Source organism: Battus philenor, unplaced genomic scaffold (genome assembly GCF_028537555.1).
Source record: "Battus philenor isolate CCGP_79_NKW_IND1 unplaced genomic scaffold, ilBatPhil1.0.hap1 SCAF_15, whole genome shotgun sequence".
NCBI classification, from domain to species: domain Eukaryota; kingdom Metazoa; phylum Arthropoda; class Insecta; order Lepidoptera; family Papilionidae; genus Battus; species Battus philenor.
In genome coordinates, this window is record NW_027181677.1 from 7932916 (window position 1) to 7952596 (window position 19681).

The window sequence follows — 19681 nt, forward strand, 5'->3', positions numbered from 1 at the left end:
AGGTTACATAATGTGAGTCGATATAAATTTCATTGCGATACAATGGTATCTATCTACATGCATTTATTTTTAGTTACAAAATACTAATAGGACTTTTTTTTAAATAAATATTGGCCGCTTATTAACATCATGGTTAGCAATGTGCCATTAAGAAAAAAATCATAAGTTAAAAAAATATAACTAAAATCAAAGATTTTTATTACATTTCATTATTTACAAAATGTAATTAAATTTTGCACCAAATGTCAACAAGTCGCTGAATCCTTTATCACGTTCCAAATTCGAACTCAAAAGTTTCTTAAAATTGATAGTCAAAGTTCGTAATCTCTTTTGCGAGGAGATAAGCTTCGTGGGTGAGGTTTGCTTACTTATCGTGTCTCAAATATTTAATATTTATCCGTTCATGGGAACTCAAAAGCCGAATTTGATAAGATGTACGTGGGTATGAATAAAATATAAGCAAGTTACGTAAAGCTAATACAGCGCTATAAATTATACGCAGAGTAGGGGAAAGTCGCGGAAGAAGCGATGCGCGCAGGTTTTTCCGAGCAGTCATTCAAACAGAGCAACGAGAGTATACTTATAAAGGTAAATATGACCCGCTCTAGAGCATGATAATAATTTCGTTAGCGTGACTGCTTTCAGTGATGTTTTTAAACGCTTCTAATAACAGAAACAACTTAAAGGTAATATAACTAATATCTGCTCTGGTCGCTCTACATTATAATTCTTCGTATAATTCTATAAAAAAATAACCAGCGATAGCTGTTTATTTAGTTAGGGCTAAGGCCTCGACACGCCAGCGATGCACTGTCGTCGGTTTAAATAACAATTAAATAACCGCTAGGGCGTGTCACGTCAGCCAACCTTGTGTCAGTTGCCGCGTTGCAACAGGGCCTCGTGTCAAGGAAAATACCCACTTAGCGGTTTCCCTGGCCCTGAACCAATGCTTGCAAACTTTTTCGCTAACAGTCTTCAATTAATGGTTGGAAACAGTAACTACACAACAAAAAGAAAACACTGGTCCAATGTTATGGCGGAGAATGTCTAGTTATAAAAGTTTATCTACAAAAATGTTTTATGAATACATTGGTAAAAATTAAATTAACACTGAACCGTTTAAAAAAGTTCAATTTTATATAGACTACTTTTCGTGTCTGTGTAAACTTCTTGCAAAATTTCATTGGTGTCAAAAATGGCGACATTTCTGACAGACAATTTAGGGATATGCATGGTACTACTTCAAGTTTTTACAAATATTGAAAATAGAGAGTAACAAGCGATCACATTCAAAGGCGAATTACTACAATTATTGTTTGCATTCTCTCTTTTTAAAATGTTACTTGACAGCATAACTAGTGCCGGCAGTTAGCGCACGGTTCAGAATTTATTTATCCTCTTTAAACATTCATGTGCTCTATACCGGAATCGGGAATCGATACAAAACTAATTTTGTCCCGCAACCATTAGCTTCGGTATACAAACACGTCACGAGGTACAAGCTAATGTTAACACGTATTTCACATATCGAACCGTTTATTGCATTTGTGAGCATCATCAACAATTGATAGCTATCATTAAACATGCATTGCACTTAACGAATAAAGAAAAGAGGAACTAATTTAGTAGTTCTTTATTCGGTTACTATACTTAACATACTCGGGTAGTACGTTTTTTTTTTAAACTACACATTCACATTTTCAAAAGAATTTCTTTGATACCAGGAGATTCCATCCCTCGTAACATTTATAAAGGCATTAAGTTACGTAAGTTGCTCGCGTGCCTGCTTTAAATGCTCATTTACACGCAAGGGGTTTCCCTCATTCGCATTTTTCATGTTTTATCAGAGCGCCGCAATGTCACAGCTCGCGGAAAAACTACCTGAGATTAAATTTTTCCAAGTTCTCTTTATCATGTTTATTAATAGCACTTTGTAACACAAGAGTAAACAGGAATATGAAATTTTCTTTGTGGGATTAAGAGATCCCAAGCGTTTCATGTCACTTTAGCCGGTGCTCTTAGGGACTTTGTTAGACTTTTGTACACAATCTGACGTGGAATTTGTCGGATCTAATTGGTCATTAGAAAGATACCCGTTTTTGTATTTGAAGAGTTTCCTTACAATTGTGTCATACATGATATGAGGATTGGTTATCTCTTTATGTAGCGCTTAATGTTTAGTCAAGGTCGTTAGAAATAATTTCCACAGGTTTAAGAGAAGGATGGATATTTTTATGCAAAAGATGTTATATAAACTGTTGTCACTAACTTTATATCTTTTCGGAAAGGTTAAATGTCATTGCATCGTCGCAACATGTAGCGGAATTGGTGAAAGTTTTAAATTTTAATGTGAACAACTTCCAAGTAATCAAAAGATTAACGGGCCATTTTTTGTCGTATTCATGATAAATAGTGCTGTGATCGGAGGATCAGGCGTGTCGTTGGCAGTGAGTAATCGGGTGCGTGGCGATGGTGCGATATTGTTTGCCCATTAGTGAGGTGCAGTGCGCCGAGCCCCGGCCTTGACTGCAATGCGCGAGCGCCGTAGCGTGTCAAGGGAGCACTGCTTTCGCCGTTACAACTCTATACAAATCTGTTATTCCGGTAAAAAATCCTATCTATTGCGACCATTATGTTACTAAACCCAAAGAATTCGTTGTCGAAAATATTTCCAAATTTAGATAATGTGGAACATTTTTTTTTCGTTTCACAGTGGCCGCTAAACAAAGAAACTAGATTGACTTTTAAAATCAAATCTGAGTGGACAGAAAACAAGCGTTTCTGTTTGTTTTTCTGTTGAGAAAGGGATTCTATTTGAGTTGGAGCAATAACAGCTTCAACACTAAAAATTGGACCGGACAAGGAAATAAAGCAACGACGAAGCGAAGGAGAAACTAGGTCATTGAATGTTGGCTCAGCATTGGCACACAATAGGTTATAACAACAGGTTGAAGGCAAAAACAATTTAAGCACGGCCTCTGGATCGGGCGATGTGTAGGCTTTGAAACGTGACATTTGAATTATCTACGCGCTCGTGTTTGTTCATAATGTGATTAGATGCGGAGACACCTTCCCTTGCATCGTATAATTTACAGTCGGAATGAATATCCATTACAATAAGAGACTTGAAGAAAAAATGGTAAATATAATAGACGATAGAAATCACAACGTTGTAAAGCTAAACCCAAATTGAAGGCAAGAGGCTAGGTACAAAGAAGTATATCGCAAGGACAAAGCCGACCAATCTTCTAAGTGGTAGTAGAGGCCGGCGCGAGAACAAAGCCGCCCCCGCCTTACCCCGCGCCGCCCCGCCAGATAAGCGCACCCCCCGCCTTAAACGCCTTTAGCACCCGCGTCTGCGAAGCCCAATGACAAACTTACTAATAACATCTTGAGGCATTCTCTAATGTATACCTAATGACGAATAAATAACTGATCGCATACAACGTGTTTAACGAGGACGACAAAACAGGCTTCACATTTTAAACAACCCTAGAACTGAAATAAACGAAATCCCACCCACCGAGTCGACACGGTCCAAGACTCATCTATCTTCGTACTACGTGTCACCCGAAATTTATGAACACAAGTATTTTAAGTAAAGCCATTTAATATCTTTACAGCATTTAATTTTCGCTCTCCGCGACGTAAACGTATCACCAAAAACGACAACATAACACGGTAAACGTCAACTGTCTGCCTGCTTGTACTCATGACGTTGCCAAATCTCGTGAACATTTAGTAATATAGGACTGAAGTTCTCGCATTAACAGATTATTGTCTTTTCACAGGCTTACCTTTGTTGTAGTACGGAAAACGAGATTAGGATGACTCACTTTTTAAATTTCGCAACTGTTCAAAGTATCATGTGTTTCACTCTGCTTTTTGTAATACCACTTAGAGTTTAAAAACGGTTTCGGTACATAAATAAAACTCCGAAGGAAAGCTTTTAGAGTGGTGTGTATAAACAGGCGGAGCTGTTTGAGCTAGACATTTTACCTCGAAGACGTATATAAAGTTGATTTTGTTTCGGCAAATTATATATATATTCATATATATATTTGTTGTATTATACTGCTAGCGAGCACAATCTTTCATACGTACTTTCAATTTTAAGATGTATATTCTATTTCAGTAGATGACGCGCAAAAGTAATGATTCAGCGGCGACTTAATATTGGATCGTAAATTTGGCAAAAAATATGACATCGATAAATCAGATAAATATTTTTCGGCGCTAGGTGTTATATAGTACAAGACGTAGGTTGGCCGGGAGCTTGCACGGTGAGAGTGGAGATGTAATTTCACGGGCCTTTCTGAAATTCCTGCGTCTCGCGCGGGACGAGCCAGCGAAGGGTACCACTGACTTGAATTATTCATGCACTCGTACCTCCGACGTCAGCTCGGCGTAATGTGCGACGGCGGCGGCAGATTCTATCAGGGAAACTAGTCGACAAATTTAAATACACACCCACCCGCTGTACTAGTGTAATCTTAATTAGGACTAAGTCATGAGTGCTACTTGCTGTACAGAACGTGTCTGAAAAGTTTTACTGAGCGAAGATTGGTTTAAACGATTTTCAATGTGAACTTTAGGTGGAAAGTTCTTAGTGGAAAATCGGAAGCGGCGTTTACTGAAATCCGCATCAGCAGTACGTGACTTGCGGCGACGATGAGACTGGACACTTTGGTACGGCCGATGATCGAAAGCTCTACAGCTCGCGTATGAGAGCGCAGAGGTTAGGTTAGTTCAAGAATGTTTTATATTTTTAATAAATAATATTAAGTGATTGGTCACATATGTAAAAAATTAAATAAAGGAGTGAAACCTTAAAAAAACCTTTAATTTAATACTTTTTAATGTATATTTCATCTTTTTTTACCAACATTTATCAAAACAGTCATTACATAGTTATTATAAAATACCATAAAAATCTGATATTACAATAAATAAGTAAACCACCAGAAACACACCGATTCTAATTCTATAGCTATCTATGTTAAAGGGTAAACAACATATACTTAAACCTCAAAAATTACTGAATAAAACTCGATCAATACAGATTGATTTATTCGCAATCCTTCTCAATGTGTTTCTAATGAACGTAACGAAACGGAAACATAGGAATAGATTTTTCTGCCGGGGCAAAATATTTATCCAAAAAATTAATCATTCTGAGAGGCCTGGTTGGTAATCGAACTAGGAAGTAAGATATTATTCTACGTTTAGTGTTTAGAGCGGATGTTACTTAAGTTAAATTTAATTAAATGACGGCCAATTTCAGTGATCGGCATTTCACAAGAAAACAAGCATCGTGTCATCTTCATAACTGATTAAAAAGCGGCCACAACATATTCAATGAAAAGAAACGAGGCACAAAATGTAAAAAAACCATTCAGTATTACCTCGTTAACTGGCTGCATTTTGAAATTCGATTACAATGAGCGATTTCATTGTGATGCAAATAAACGTAAATAATTTTTGGTTCAACAAATTTACTTTAAATTTACTCTCTCGGGAAGAAAAATTACTGCAGAATATCACAATTAAATAGTATTTTTTTGTAGCGCAATGGACAATCATTTGACAACGTAAACTGTCCTCGTACACAATTGCGAGGCAATATAACGGTTGGTGACTGTTGATAGTTTTGCCTTTTTAATTACTCGGACAGGCAATATATTCGTCGGATGTGTGCTGCAGCTTAATATCTCTGCAATAGATTAAAGTGCAGCGTGCCTGGGCTCGAATTTCCAACGCGAAAGCTAAAAAGTCACAAAGTGAAGATCGTCAGCGCTCGGCGGGGGCAAAAAGAAAACAAACGATTGTTTCATTTGTTTTTCCTCGGCCGCTCGCCGCACCAAACCGGTATGGGGCTCGGCGGCAGGATGAGCTTGCGGGTATCGACCATAAGCTAAAATAAATTATCATGTTTGTGCCCCAAACGCCAGCTTAAATGTTAAATTAACTTAACCAACATATGCTTTGGTTGGGTCACGTCATTGGTCACTTTGTCCATAAAAATTCAGATACAGTAAAGTTTAAAAGCAACGGTTATTTGTTAATTTACTCAGTATTTTAATTGTGAAATACTTAATTTTTTGTTTCATCAAAATTTCCAAAACTTGAACGATTTAACGATAACACTAACAATATTAAATTCAAATATTGGAGCAATAAAATACAGTGATCAGACAAAAGCAAAAGACTGGCGGCTTCAATTTTAGTTCTCATCTGTTAATTTTTATGTACTATTAGTAAAATTTGAAGATCATTAAACAAGGATCGTAAATGCGTGTAATAAATTGAAAATGCTTTGAGAAATGTTGAAATGACGAAATATCAACGGTCTTGATGTTTATACATAATAAATGTCTTCTCGTTTCGTTCTCACGAGTTCGTAAAATGTTTAGCACTCGAATGACATGTTTTATATTGTTTACGAAAATGCCAATAACCCGTCGCGAGGGAGAAAAAAATCTTTCGAGCTATTCTATGAAAACAAATAAATTATCGATTTTCTACGATTGCCGAAGATATAATATGATTACTTTTTAGATTCGCATGTACAGATCATGTGAATTTATAGCTCATGAATGTATTTCCAATTATCTTATATAAAGGGATCACTGGGAGATGTTACATTAAATTATTATTCTATTGGAAAGCGAATGCCTGGTAGTACAAAGTCTGCTCCTGTCCCTGATAGTAAAATTTATTTTTGAAAACCCTTTGAGAATTATATTTATTATTTCTGAAGTCATTGCAATCTATTGGCTTTTGGAGAAGGTGTACCATACATTAATTAACGCCTATATATCGCTATATAACGCCTATATATCCATTTTCCTTTAAAAAGAAAAGAGAAAACAGAAGACAAAGACAGAAAATGTTGACAAAAGGTCGGCTGAAAAATTTTACTTATTTTATTAATTGTTGTGAAAGTAATTTGGCACCAGAGTAACCATGACTTAATTGTGTTGCAGATAGTGAATGAATAATTATTGGAGCACCATGTTATGCATGACACTCAGACAACGTACAAATATTTTATTTACAAAATATTAGTTCTGCGCTTACAATTATGCATGCTACACGTAAGTCAATAGTGTAATTCTTACAGGAATGAAGTATAAAATTTAGCCTTAATTTTTAAACAACAAATTCCAATAAAAATTATTGTACAGTTCACAAGTCTTTGCAAGCATAAAAAACGTACGGGTTGTAATCGACACAATATGAGTCCGCTGCAGATTGGATGATTTTGATAAGATTTTTTAAGAGTTGTGTTAATAAATAAACCTTATCATAATTGTTTCTAAACATTTTCTCACTTGAGTCGTAACAGCAACATTGAGTAATGCACATTAGCTGCAACATTTTATTTACTAGTGATACCTTTCAAAATTATCTACTTAGAGCATGTGTTGCGTTCAATATAAAAAATAAAAATGTTAATAATACGTCACATATAATAAATAATTCGATATTAACGTGTAATATTTATGTCGGTGCGTAGAAAATTGTTATCAGTGGTGCACGCACGCCCTTGCAGGGTTGCGAAGTCGTATGTATAAAAACCAACGTAAAATGGAGTGGCACAAAGGGCAAAGGATAAATTGTGCGGAGCGTACCGTGCATGGGGCTGCGAGTGGGGTCAATGACACGCACCCCGCCTCGCGCTGGGGCACAGATACAGGACGTTAGTCACTCGTGGGGGTAAACCAGCTGCTGTCACAAAAACTACCCTTGCCTACTACAGCGACTGGTTGCACATATATTATGTTTCCCAATTGTAAGTATAAACTAATAAAAAATTTTGGTAAATATGTTAAATAAATTTTAAATATATATATATATATACACACACACACACATATATATATATATAAATATATATATATATATATATATATATATATATGCCATGGTTGAAACACTGATCCAAATCTCTTAGAATTGTAATTAAATCCATGTACACTTCACTCTATATAGCGGAATAAACCTACACAAATCACATATGTGAATTATTTCTTTTTTCTTTCTTAACCTTTTCTTGATCGAAGTATCTCTCAGTACCCAAAACACAAGTTAATTCTAACCAGGGACACGTGAGGGTTAATATTTTCCGTTTACTGTTACGTCGAAGCGGTCTGAACAGTACATAAAATTATTCGTTATTTTTGTTTCATGAATTAGATAAATCTGTATTTAGTATATTATTCTTGATAATTTGCAAAGGTTACTTAAACTTTGCCGGTTATTTTAGAAATAAAGCTTGATTATGAAAGTTTATCCTTTTAGAAAACTATATTGTAAAATATTGTACAAATGTAAAATTGAACACGATTAGATAAATTTCAAATACGTTTATCTTTCTTTATTTAGCACGTATGAATGAATAAACATTTTGAAGAACTCACAACACATCGTTTATTATCATAAGAAATATTTAGTTATTTACAAACTAAAGCGCGTAAACAAATACTTGAATGTTAACGGAATTGCTTTACAGAGCTATAAGTAGTTTTGTACGATTTCTTGTATTTAGGTGCAAGAATAATTTACAAATAGTTTTAAAATAAAGTGCGTTAGTGAATTAGAGAGTCGTGAATATACAGAGTAAGAATCGTCCTAATTTATTTCAGTGTACGCATAAAGCTGTGTAACAGAGATTGTGATGTAGGCAGTGAAAGCGGCGACATGTGCCGGCCCCGGTCGCTTTGTGGAGTGTGGATCTCGTCGCCATATGGCACACAAAGAGCTTATCTGCTACTGGGTCGAATGTAAAATCGAAATTCATACGAACTGAAAATTGCCTACTTGTTATTAGCTACAATGGAGCAAGTTTCAATTGCAAGTTATTAATTTCGATTCCATTATATGAAAGATGAATGTAGCTTCATCTTTAACTTTGAATCTGCAATACTCGGTTCTGTGCAGTATCCGAATTAATTTTAGAAAGGTTTAAAAAAATATAAATAATTTTATTTTCAAATTAGAATTTTCGGTAAGTAAAGGCTCATGGGCGAACACTAATGTGAATGTCAACTGTTTATATTGTAAAAAGGCAAAACTGACTTTGTTATAGTATGTTATATGTACATATATACTGAATGCGCAATAAATGACATGTTTACTTCAAAGGGCGAGGAACTGTATCAGCCGGCCTTCACTGAGGGTGAAAAAGATATTGAGTTTATTTTATACAATTTGCACAAATCCACGTTGGAAACTGATCACATTTTTAGCTTGTACCGTACAGTTGCAACTTTTCCCACAATGAGTACATTGCACCCAAGCGTGTTCTGTTCATAAAGCTAAAACTATAAATTTATCGTTAACCGGAGATTTATTATAAAGCCAGTAAGTTGCGTGACTCACATTGTTAACTACTAAAGTTTGAAGGCGGAAACTAGCTGAGCAATGACGTCATGGGTATTGTGGCTGTTCATTAAAACAAGATCGACGTGAGAACCGCACCAAGGAGAAGGCTGCCTTCCATACGACGCTGTTGACTACATTCGAGTTCCCATGAAAAAAGAATAGTTGTGAGGCGAGGCGTCAATAACCTCGGCGGTACGGATCGCGGAGGTTGCAATAAATACGACATCGGCGCGGCTGGTCTGGTCAAGAGCCTTTCAAGGCCGGGTGGCGAGGCGGGGAGCGCTCCACATCTGCGCCTGGGCCACTCTTACCCTACCGCCTGCATTCCACCAGAGCAAAGGCGTTCACCAACGCCGAGGGCAGTGACTTGTCCTTGATAATAGGGGCAATGAATGTCTGCGCAGCCATGCGAGAATAGTAATATCGTTCTATCAAAACGTTTTTCTTGTTACAATATTATATTGAACACAACTTTGATGAACATAGATCGCTAATAAATCCAAGAAGAAAATCGTGACCGCCAATATTCTCAACATTACACATGCTGGGTTCGGTGGTTTCGTAACGTACGACTTATCAAGGTCGCAAATTAATGGATTTGTACTTGAAATGTAACCGCCGTTTAACCCATTCAAAAAGTTTTGCAACTGTCAAGCACACTTTTCGAACTATCTGCTTTAATTATTGACTTAATACAAATAAATATTACAAGAATTTAAAAACATGTACAGATATATTTTTACAAGACGTGTGTATAGGAGCACAGTTGGACCTGAGACACAAACACTGTGAACATCTGACGGCGCAGCAGCTAGAACGCGTTAAAAAGAGACGGGCACATGTCACTCGGGGCGAGGATTCAACAAAGGATCGGCGTGTCGGGCGCGACAGGAAGCCGCTGCACGGCGAGGCGAACTCACCGCAGGTCGTGGAATCGCGCGGCCTTTGTTCTCCTTTCACAGGACATGTCGTACGTCGGGCGGTTCACAGTGATGACACTTCACCGTCGAGGTGCTGGCAGCATGTCGCGAGCGTGCGTCCGCGCACTGCGGACACTACCACCGGCGGCGAGGGAACGCGCACACTAAGCGCGAGCGGCGCGCCGCGGCTCGCGCTACCTGCCGCCGCCGCGCCCGCCGCCGCCGCCCGCCGCCGGTGCGCATCGCGGCGCACGCGCAGGTACACACCCGCGCACAAGGGTGACCTCCTCTACTCACTTTCCTTACCACAATCGAATCCCGTCTACAAACCTACTCAAATACAGCTATAGCGATTGCATTATCACCGACGGTAAATAAATGAACAAACTTATTCTATCAAATTTGTATATACGTTTAATGTATTATGTTCCATATATTTTAGTCAATTAAAAACTTTTGAACCATATAAGATTTATTAAAAAAATGTAAGAAAATGAAGATAGGATTTACAACAAAGAGAAGAGGTATCTTGTGGGACTTTATTATATATGCATATACTCAGACCCATAAAGGATTTGCTAACTTTTTCAAGATGAAATTTAAGCGTTACGGATTTGTTTTTATTTCTTGTATTTATCATTCGTCTTCTACTATATTTTAGCATTAAAATTTTAAAGAAACAAACATTAAGTTTTTCAAAAAGGCTTTGCTAAACATTTTTGAACGAATTAACCAGTAAGAGAACGTACATTTTTATATGTATACATTAAACATAGACAGGTTCGGAATATTGATCGAAGAATATGGCATGAAACTCAGCAGTTACTCTTTTTAGTTCAAATTTTACATTTTTTTATCCTGTCAGTAATGTGCTGTCAATGTCCTGTCTATTAGCCATCTGAAAATCGGCACGATACTAATACCACACTAATACCACGCACTAAACATAGCTGGATACGGGCCACTTCCAAAATATTGGATCCTATTGGAAATTTTTGGGGGGATGTCTATAAATAGCTGTGGCCATCCCACGACAGAAACTATGATTTATTGCCTGGTTAAAACGATTAAATGTTCAAGTAAATTGAACCATGGGAAATGCATGAAAAAGGTTAAAAATGAAAAAACTTTAATACGCTTTGCATTTCGTCAAAATTTTACTGTACTGTAAGCAAGTATTGTTTGTTTTAAATGAATCAGTGTTAAAGACTTGACCAACTTTCTCCGCCGTTCGTGCCTTAACAATTAAGCGAGTTTGTATGTACATATTATACATTGCAGATAAAACCTTAAATCGAACTGTTCATTTTAAAAACAAGGCACATTGCGATGTATTTTCAAAATTTCATGTTGGAATATACATTGTTCTTAAAAAAAATTCAACAGTCATAAAGTCTCATACCTTTTATAAAGTTGAGATTATACGAGTAGCTTTTTCATTGTAAAATTCCTGACGCAAGAAACTGTTCACAACTCGCATTAATCCCAAAGTTTAAGCTAGTTATAATAATAATAAAAAAATAGGGAATGCAGCTTGAAATAGAGTGAAACAATTTGAAATTTGATTTAATCGAGTTACAACACTAGAATAATTCTTTTTCAATAGCTCTAACAAGGAGCTTGCTGCTATCTTAAAAAAAAGATAGTTTTGCAACATTGTACCACTCTTACCTAACTTATACTTCTGTTTAGTGTTAATATACCTACTAGGAGTTACAGAAAATTTTGAGGCACCAGTCGAACCTTATAAAAATTTTGACTCAATGTACTGCTATTTTGGATCTTTATTGTAAGATTTATATCTACCGACAGCTGTAACTACCTTAATCATTACCTAAACACTTGCTATAATTAAATATTTGTTTCTGTAGTTAAATAAATAAATAATAATGATTTTTATTATTGGTAAAAAATATTGTGTGACCTTGGTTTCTGAACTAGTATTTACTGTATGACAGAAGCCAAATTATTATAAGTTAGTGATTCATTATATGTAGAGATTAATTCTATCTGTTAATAAACATAATTTTTAACAGTTTTAACATTTTAGTGTTACGAATTTACTTTTGTGTACAAATCAACTAAACTAATGTGTAAATAAATATTATTATGTAAATATTATTTAACTTCGTTGAATGCATATTTATATTTCAGGCTTCAAATTGTGAAATGCAGAAATTAATTTTCAGGATTTGTCAACACTTTTCTCTTGTAGCGATAGATTTTGTATCAGGCAGATTTACATTTCGATCCATGGGAGTTAGAAAATAGATACGGCGGCATGCGAAGCACTTTTATAAATAATTGTTTAAGTTGTTTTTTACTTTTATTACAGTTACTCGTCAGAAGCTGTATGTTTCTATAATATTAAATTATATTTGGTCATTTGTCATAAAAATTGTTGAGTCTGGTTATCGTATTATTAGAAGTCTCTGGCTATTATTTAATGAACAGTTGACAATTTGGAAAGATAATCGTTATTCACTAAACCAAAACAATGTTTGTTTAAAAATCTTCAAAAATTTCTGTTTAAAAAATTTCTTATGGTTTTTAAGGACTCCTATGAAATTCTGACACATCGTTGGTTTCAAATTCTGTCTTTTATCTATACGGGTACACGCGTATTTGATTTTTTTTCTATTTAAAATGAATAATAAAACTCATTATGCCAATTTATATCTTCTAAAATTATAGCCATCCGGAGCGTAAAGGTCCTACGTGATTACGTCAAAATGCTACAGTTTAAACATTGTCTTACGCCAAAGGTTAATAATTAAAAGACAAAGGAATGTCTTTGGGTGACCTTTAATAAATTATGAATTCGTATAACAGAGAAGAGTAAACTTCCTGTGAAATTAAGGTATGAACGCAAACAAGAATCCGGTCTGAGAGATACAAAAAACCAATGTAAATAGCGCATAATACTGGTATCCTGAGCGTTTCCCGTGTACTTTCTACTTATCCACTTTCCCGTGGCGCGACGCCCACGAAATGGGGTCGGGGGAGGATTGCCACCGGATCCCCAAACGACCCTCTTGTTTTTTTCCTCTTCGTCGAAATATCATTGCTGCCTCCGTTGTTCTCACAGTAATTTAGTTTATTGTACCTACTCAAATCAGACACTGAACCAAGACACGATTCCCAGTTTTAAAAAGAGAAACTCCAGCAATTTGGTCGTTATTAAGATAAATTAAAATGTTATCCTCTGCTTCCTTCAAATTCCTATTACGTTAGCAACAATTCAGCTACTTTGTGTTAAGAATGAAATCGTGTTTTATACTCTGCAGTCGGAATTGAAATAATTTGGACTTTCGAAAAATTTTGTTTTTGTTTAAAATTTTTAAGCGCTCTTCTTCCTCAAAATACACGAGTTTTTATTTAAATTAAACGTGCTTAGGAACGAGATGAAAGATCAATAAAATAAGATGCATTTTTCTTTTTTTTCCGTTTAATTTCATCTAGTTTCGTATTTATTTTTGAACATTTACATTTTTATTTAGAAGATATAATATAGGAAAGATAATGGCATGTTGACACACGTCTGCTATTGGATATATCTTGTTATAAAGCAGATATGCTATATATTGTCGCTTTCTTAAGTTAAAATCACACGATTACACTTTTAACAAGTTTTTATTTTTAATCAACAATATATTCATTCACCTTTGTTATCAACAACCTTTTGCCATCTAGTATACAAATTTTCAATGCCGGAGCGGTAAATATCAATCGGTTTTTCTGTCAAATATGTCGAAAGAAACGATATTACTTTCCAGTCCGCCTAAAATAATGCATAGTTTCTTTATGACAGCTCCATATTGGTGACTTTTTAAATTATTGTGTTAGTTACTTTAGACAAGAAACGCTGTCCGCGTTACAAAAAAAAAGTAATTATTTGTGCCCGGAAAACGGTATTGCAGAAAACGGTCGAAAATGTAACTCACTTTGCTTTAATACCTCGTCGCTGTAAAACTCAAAATGAATATTAGAACCTGATGAAGCTCGTCACGCCTAAGAAAGGTAAAAATTGTTATAAAAAAGTCATTATCAGACTTTTCTAGAAAAGTGAGCCAAGCGAGATTTACTTAACTGAGTGTTTTTGTTACAACTTAAATGAAAAAAAAAATTAAACTTAAAATTAACTAAAAACATTTACTTTTCTTCAATATCATATATATAATGACGGCAAGTTGAACCACTTTACATGCCTGAAATATTGTGTAGAAGTCACGCGTTGTATATAATAAAAGGATACACAAATTGAATCCACTCCAGGAAAATCCATTTAAAGCCAAAACTAGCGTTGAAATTTATTAGTCGAGACTGCAAAAGACGGCACTGTGGTTATTCCCGGTGAAACTAAATAGGCCGCGACGTGGGGCTGACTCGCAAGATAAACCAAAAGCTGTTGTGATATAAAACACATAGATGACATACATTACAATGTACAATAATAATTTAATTACAGAACTATTCTCACAACTCATGACAAAACAAAGCTGCATTAATCTGACTGCAAAATACAACAAGAGTGCTGTTTTCAAATGTTTTAGAACAGCCTTTTTTATGCTTGTGAATTACAATGGGGTAAATGAAATGTGAAAAAGCTTCTACTCTAATGAAATATCGTATGACAGGTCTACATGTGGAGAATTATCAGCATGATGCAGCAAAAGTATATTCAATTTCATTCAATATATGCAGTAGCTTAGTTCGTGATTTTTACTGTAAATAGAGTAAAACAAAGATTTATTCATTTGTCTTTGTAAAGCGTACGTAATATTTTATTTGTATAAGTATAAGAAGTATTGCTACAGAAACAATCTTTCGTAGCCAATTTCAAAGCCGATAAGACTAAAACGGGTTGACAAAGAATAAGTGCTGAAGAAGTAAAGTAACGCTACGGTCGTATGTGACAGTTCTATGGCTAACTAATAAAACTTATCAAGATTCTTGCTTCTGACTTATTCAAGATCTGCAGCATCATAACGGAACATACATTAGAAATAGTAGTTTTAATATGTAAGGAAATTACAATTTAGAAAAAGTCAGATGATAATAATTATAAATGAAACCAATTCTTTGAACACCATTAAGATAATTAATTCGATGAACTAAGTCGCTTAACCCTATAATTTACATTCTTTTATTTTGTATTTTTATTACATATACATGTATAAGCGTTGTTTCAAAACTATTTAGGCAGGTCACAGCGAGGTGTAGACGAGGTTGCAGTAGAGACTAACTATTTTCATTTAAACTTGTGTCGGTGAGCTATTCATGGTTCTAAAGGTCGATACGTCTTGACGCTTAGTTACTCCTGCACTCACCAATAAGAGAGCACAACCCTTTGTATGCAATTATAACTTATGTACCAAGTACTAAGTGGGTTGCTCAAGTCTTAAAACATAGTGTTAAGAGGGATCGCTGGCATATTTATGCCTTAAGATTATCACTATAATATCTTTTAAAACAGAACTTTACATAAAAGTATGTTACATGTTCAGGAAAATAACATCTAGAAATCGTACCCCTTTTAAACTCATTACATTATTTTAAATATTATAGTGTGTAGATTATTGTCCACATGTATACATAAATATGTATTGTATTTTAGTATTTTATTAATGACGCTTTTAGGCGGTTTAAATAAAAATCTATTGCTTTGAGCATTGTAATAATATTAGATCTAAAAATAATTATTATTGAAACTACATAAGGGAACGGTGAGCCAATATGGCGCCTTTTATCCTTACATTATGCTTGTCTTTTACGATCACCGCCAGTCCTGTAAACGACTAAACGGGACTTAAACTATGTAGGTTATATTAAAATAATTAGTTGATATTGATGACGTCGCGACAACACACCTATAGTACTAATTGAAAAATCTGGGCAAGGTTATAAAGGTTTTTAAACTCAACATTACAATATTTGAAGCCTTAAGATAAAGCCACAATCAATTTCAAATCCGCTAATGGGTTTAATCTAAACTTTCTAACGTTCAAAAGTCTTGACACGTCGTCGCAAAACCAGAAGCCTCCGGGGTGATTCCATTAACCTAGCACGTTAATTTAATAAATTTAGATAATGGGGGATGAAATCGCGGCTATCCGCTGGTTACAGCTCACGCTGTTCTACAGATAAATTTCTATTATCGGTATTTTTACATAACTTTATGGCTTTTACTTTAAAAAGATAAATAGTTGCGCCATTGATGAATAAGGAGATCTCCAGAAGAACCAAGTTTACCGATGTAGCTCGTAGAATTGCATATGTGAAGTGGTAGTAGACGTGGCATATCGCTTGTGCAACTGAGTGTCGTTGAGGCCAAAAGGCTCTCGGCGAGGCAGCGCGGGTGGGCCTCCAGTGTATCGATCGACGACATAGTCAAAGTTGCGGAAAAGTAGCTGGATGGAGAGTTTATGTCTTGCAGTGGGCGTTTATCGGCTAACATTATGATGAAGTCCAAAGCTGTTACATTTTTTGTCTCTACCTTTTATGTGATTAATATCTGTATAATGTTATTCGAGACGTTTAATACAACATGTTTTATAACATAAAACAATAAACATTAAGAAGAATATTTGGCATGTTATAGCCAAACATCTTCTTTTTTGTTTTAATCAAGTTAAAAATCTTGAAAGAAAAAGTAGGAATATAAGACATAATATTATAGGTCATAGAAATCTTAAGTACCGATTTACCTTGAAACTGATATTCAATATACAAGTAACTAAGCACTCGTTTAACAGTGTGCAACTGGGTAATCTTATTTATCCGATGACGTGAATTAAATTGTTATAAAGGTCCGCTTGAAAACTTGTCCGAAAGTTAAGTTTGAAAACACTTAATGAAGGCGGTAATGCCTTGAGCCAGTTAACAATTGCACATATGTTAGCGAACTAAGAACTACAATAATTCTGCTTGTACTTAACGACTTATTTGCTTAGGAGTTGCTCTTAATTTATCTTAATAAACTTTTAACATTTGAGGTGTTGTGACAAAAATATTTTACAAATGCCTTTTCTTTGTACTGAAAATTTGAAGTAATATGTAATGTATTAAAAAAAAACCGAAGCGACATTACGATAATAATGAACATAGCTTAGCGGACTGACATCACAAAGCGTCCACAAAAGATGTACGCTGGGACCTTGATTTTCTGGTGTGAAGTTCAGGGAACGGCAAAAGCAACGTCGACCGAAGTTAGATAGACGACCTCACCGAGGGCGCGTAACACGCTGGATTCAGGCCGCTACCAGTCGTATTGGAAAACTGGGCGGGAGCACAATGTCCAGTAGCAGATGACCTACGGCTGAAATGATGATGATGACAAAAAGAATTCTCATATCATTAATAATGAGCGATAAAAAGTCCGATGAATAATTTTGATTAAAAAAAAAATCACCGTTCATAACAATCATAAATTGAACAATCATCTCTGTCTAGCTTGACTGAGTACTGGACTGATTTTACTTTGACTGGCAGAGTACTTGCCATCAGGTTAATGCTTTGCTCGAACTGTCAGTTTCCTAGCACAAAAAATTAGTTAATGAAACATTCGCGACGGTCAAAGAAATAATGTAATTCCAAAGGTTTGTTAATTAAAATTCCGAACGAGAAAGGATGAATCATTTTAATCGAGAATAGATCGAACAGACGGAGTCTGAAAAGTTCGTACGAGAAATTCCTCTTAGTGAATGAGTTCCGTGCTTTAAATATAATAGGATTAAGTCTATAGATTTAAAAAGAGCCAACAGCTGCTCTTACTTGCATGCATGCTTTGAGTCACTGGGAATATTTGTTCTTATTAAGAAATCCGCATTACATGAATTTTGATGTATACATTTATTTAAGAAAATAAGTCCTAATTAATATAAACTATTATGTGTAAATGACAGATTGAAGGATTAACATTCGTAAGGATTCGAAAGCTCTGCTATTATTTTAATATATTTTGTATAATGATGCTTGGCTAAAAATATTTACGAGAAACTTCTCTGTTAGCTTATAGTTAGGTAAACTTTATCGAGTTAATCATGGCTTCGGAAGCACGGACACGCTCGAGATAAATGTCACTTTAACGGCCATCTATCCCAAAGCAAACCGTGCGATACATTGCTTAACTTCCATGATCGCTTAGATCCCTGCCCCTCCAACTATGCTTACGAAAGCATTACTTAAAACTGCCACTAAAATCTAACTTCTCACTAAATATAAACAACTCTTTCTTAATTTTTTAATATCCATTCTTATTTTTATATAATCTTTATTAGATTTTAACTTATGGATTAACATTGACACTTTTTAAATTCAATATATTCTAATCGCAAGTTACATTTACACAATAAAATTTTGTCATTTATTAAAAATAGAGTAAATTGTGTAGAATGCAATTGAAAAAAATAATAACTAAATCAAAGCCTGGCGTTTTGTTGTTGTTAATACTTTATATTATTCATATTTTTACTTATTTAGAAATTGGTAAATTACGGAAGATCGGGGGGAAGAATTCAACTTTTGTCAATACATACATATATTGTAATTTGAGTTTGTATCGGTATTTTACATTGCATAATCTTTTAATAAATTTGGCATTATTACTTGCACATAAAATTTTGCAAGAAATCGCTCTCATTTCAACGACGATTAGAAAACGCTACCTTGCATTGGATATTCAGCGAGCAGTTATTTCCTTTTAGGAAATTTTCAATTCACGTTGAATTAATAACGACGGCAATCGCAGACGATGACGCGATAGAAAACTCGGATAAGTAATAAAGTATGCTCGCGAATGGAGGTAATGCGAATATTTCGTTACAAATGTTCGAAAAATAATGCAACAAAACAATAATAAGAAGGTCCAAAAGACACTTAATTATTTTAGAAATATGTGATAAGAAAGTAATAGATCTATGAGCAGGATTCAACCTGGCATTTATAAACATAAAAGGATTTAAAAGTATTGGTAGTAATTTACATTCAAAGGAAATTAGTAAAATTGAATCTATGGTTCATAATAACAACAGGTATAAGCTTATTGTGATAAATATAAACACCTAATTTTAAAAACAGCAATTATGAATTTTTGTGATTCTCAATGTCTGTAAAATACAAGTTTTCTAAGCCAACAGTTTTCATGAGAGTCGTGCCGTCTGACATTACACTATATTACACGAGTATATTTTGCTCACGACGAAAATTCGAACCTCATGGGGAACACCTGCGTGTCTGAAAATAATTTATGGTGCTCGCATGAAATTTTAGAAGATAGAGAGCATTATACACCGAAGGATAACACGTGCCTTGAAAGTTACATGAAGTAAAAAAAATTATAAAGAATAAAGTACAAAGGTCAAGTATTTGCTTCT

The 19681-nt window shown here is 34.9% G+C and overlaps 1 protein-coding gene across 3 annotated transcripts in view; it reads right to left on the reverse strand.

Moving 5' to 3' along the window:
* Positions 1–19681, reverse strand: part of gus (gustavus) — a 97152-nt gene that overhangs the window by 19283 nt on the left and 58188 nt on the right. The window contains exon 1 of one of the 3 annotated variants that reach the window (XM_068761656.1): positions 10308–10458. The exons of the other annotated variants lie outside the window; for them this stretch is intronic. Coding sequence (XP_068617757.1) covers positions 10308–10354 — 47 coding nt within the window. The 5' untranslated portion in view covers positions 10355–10458. Of the gene's footprint in view, positions 1–10307; positions 10459–19681 lie in introns of those variants that run through there. 3 annotated transcript variants of the gene reach the window in all.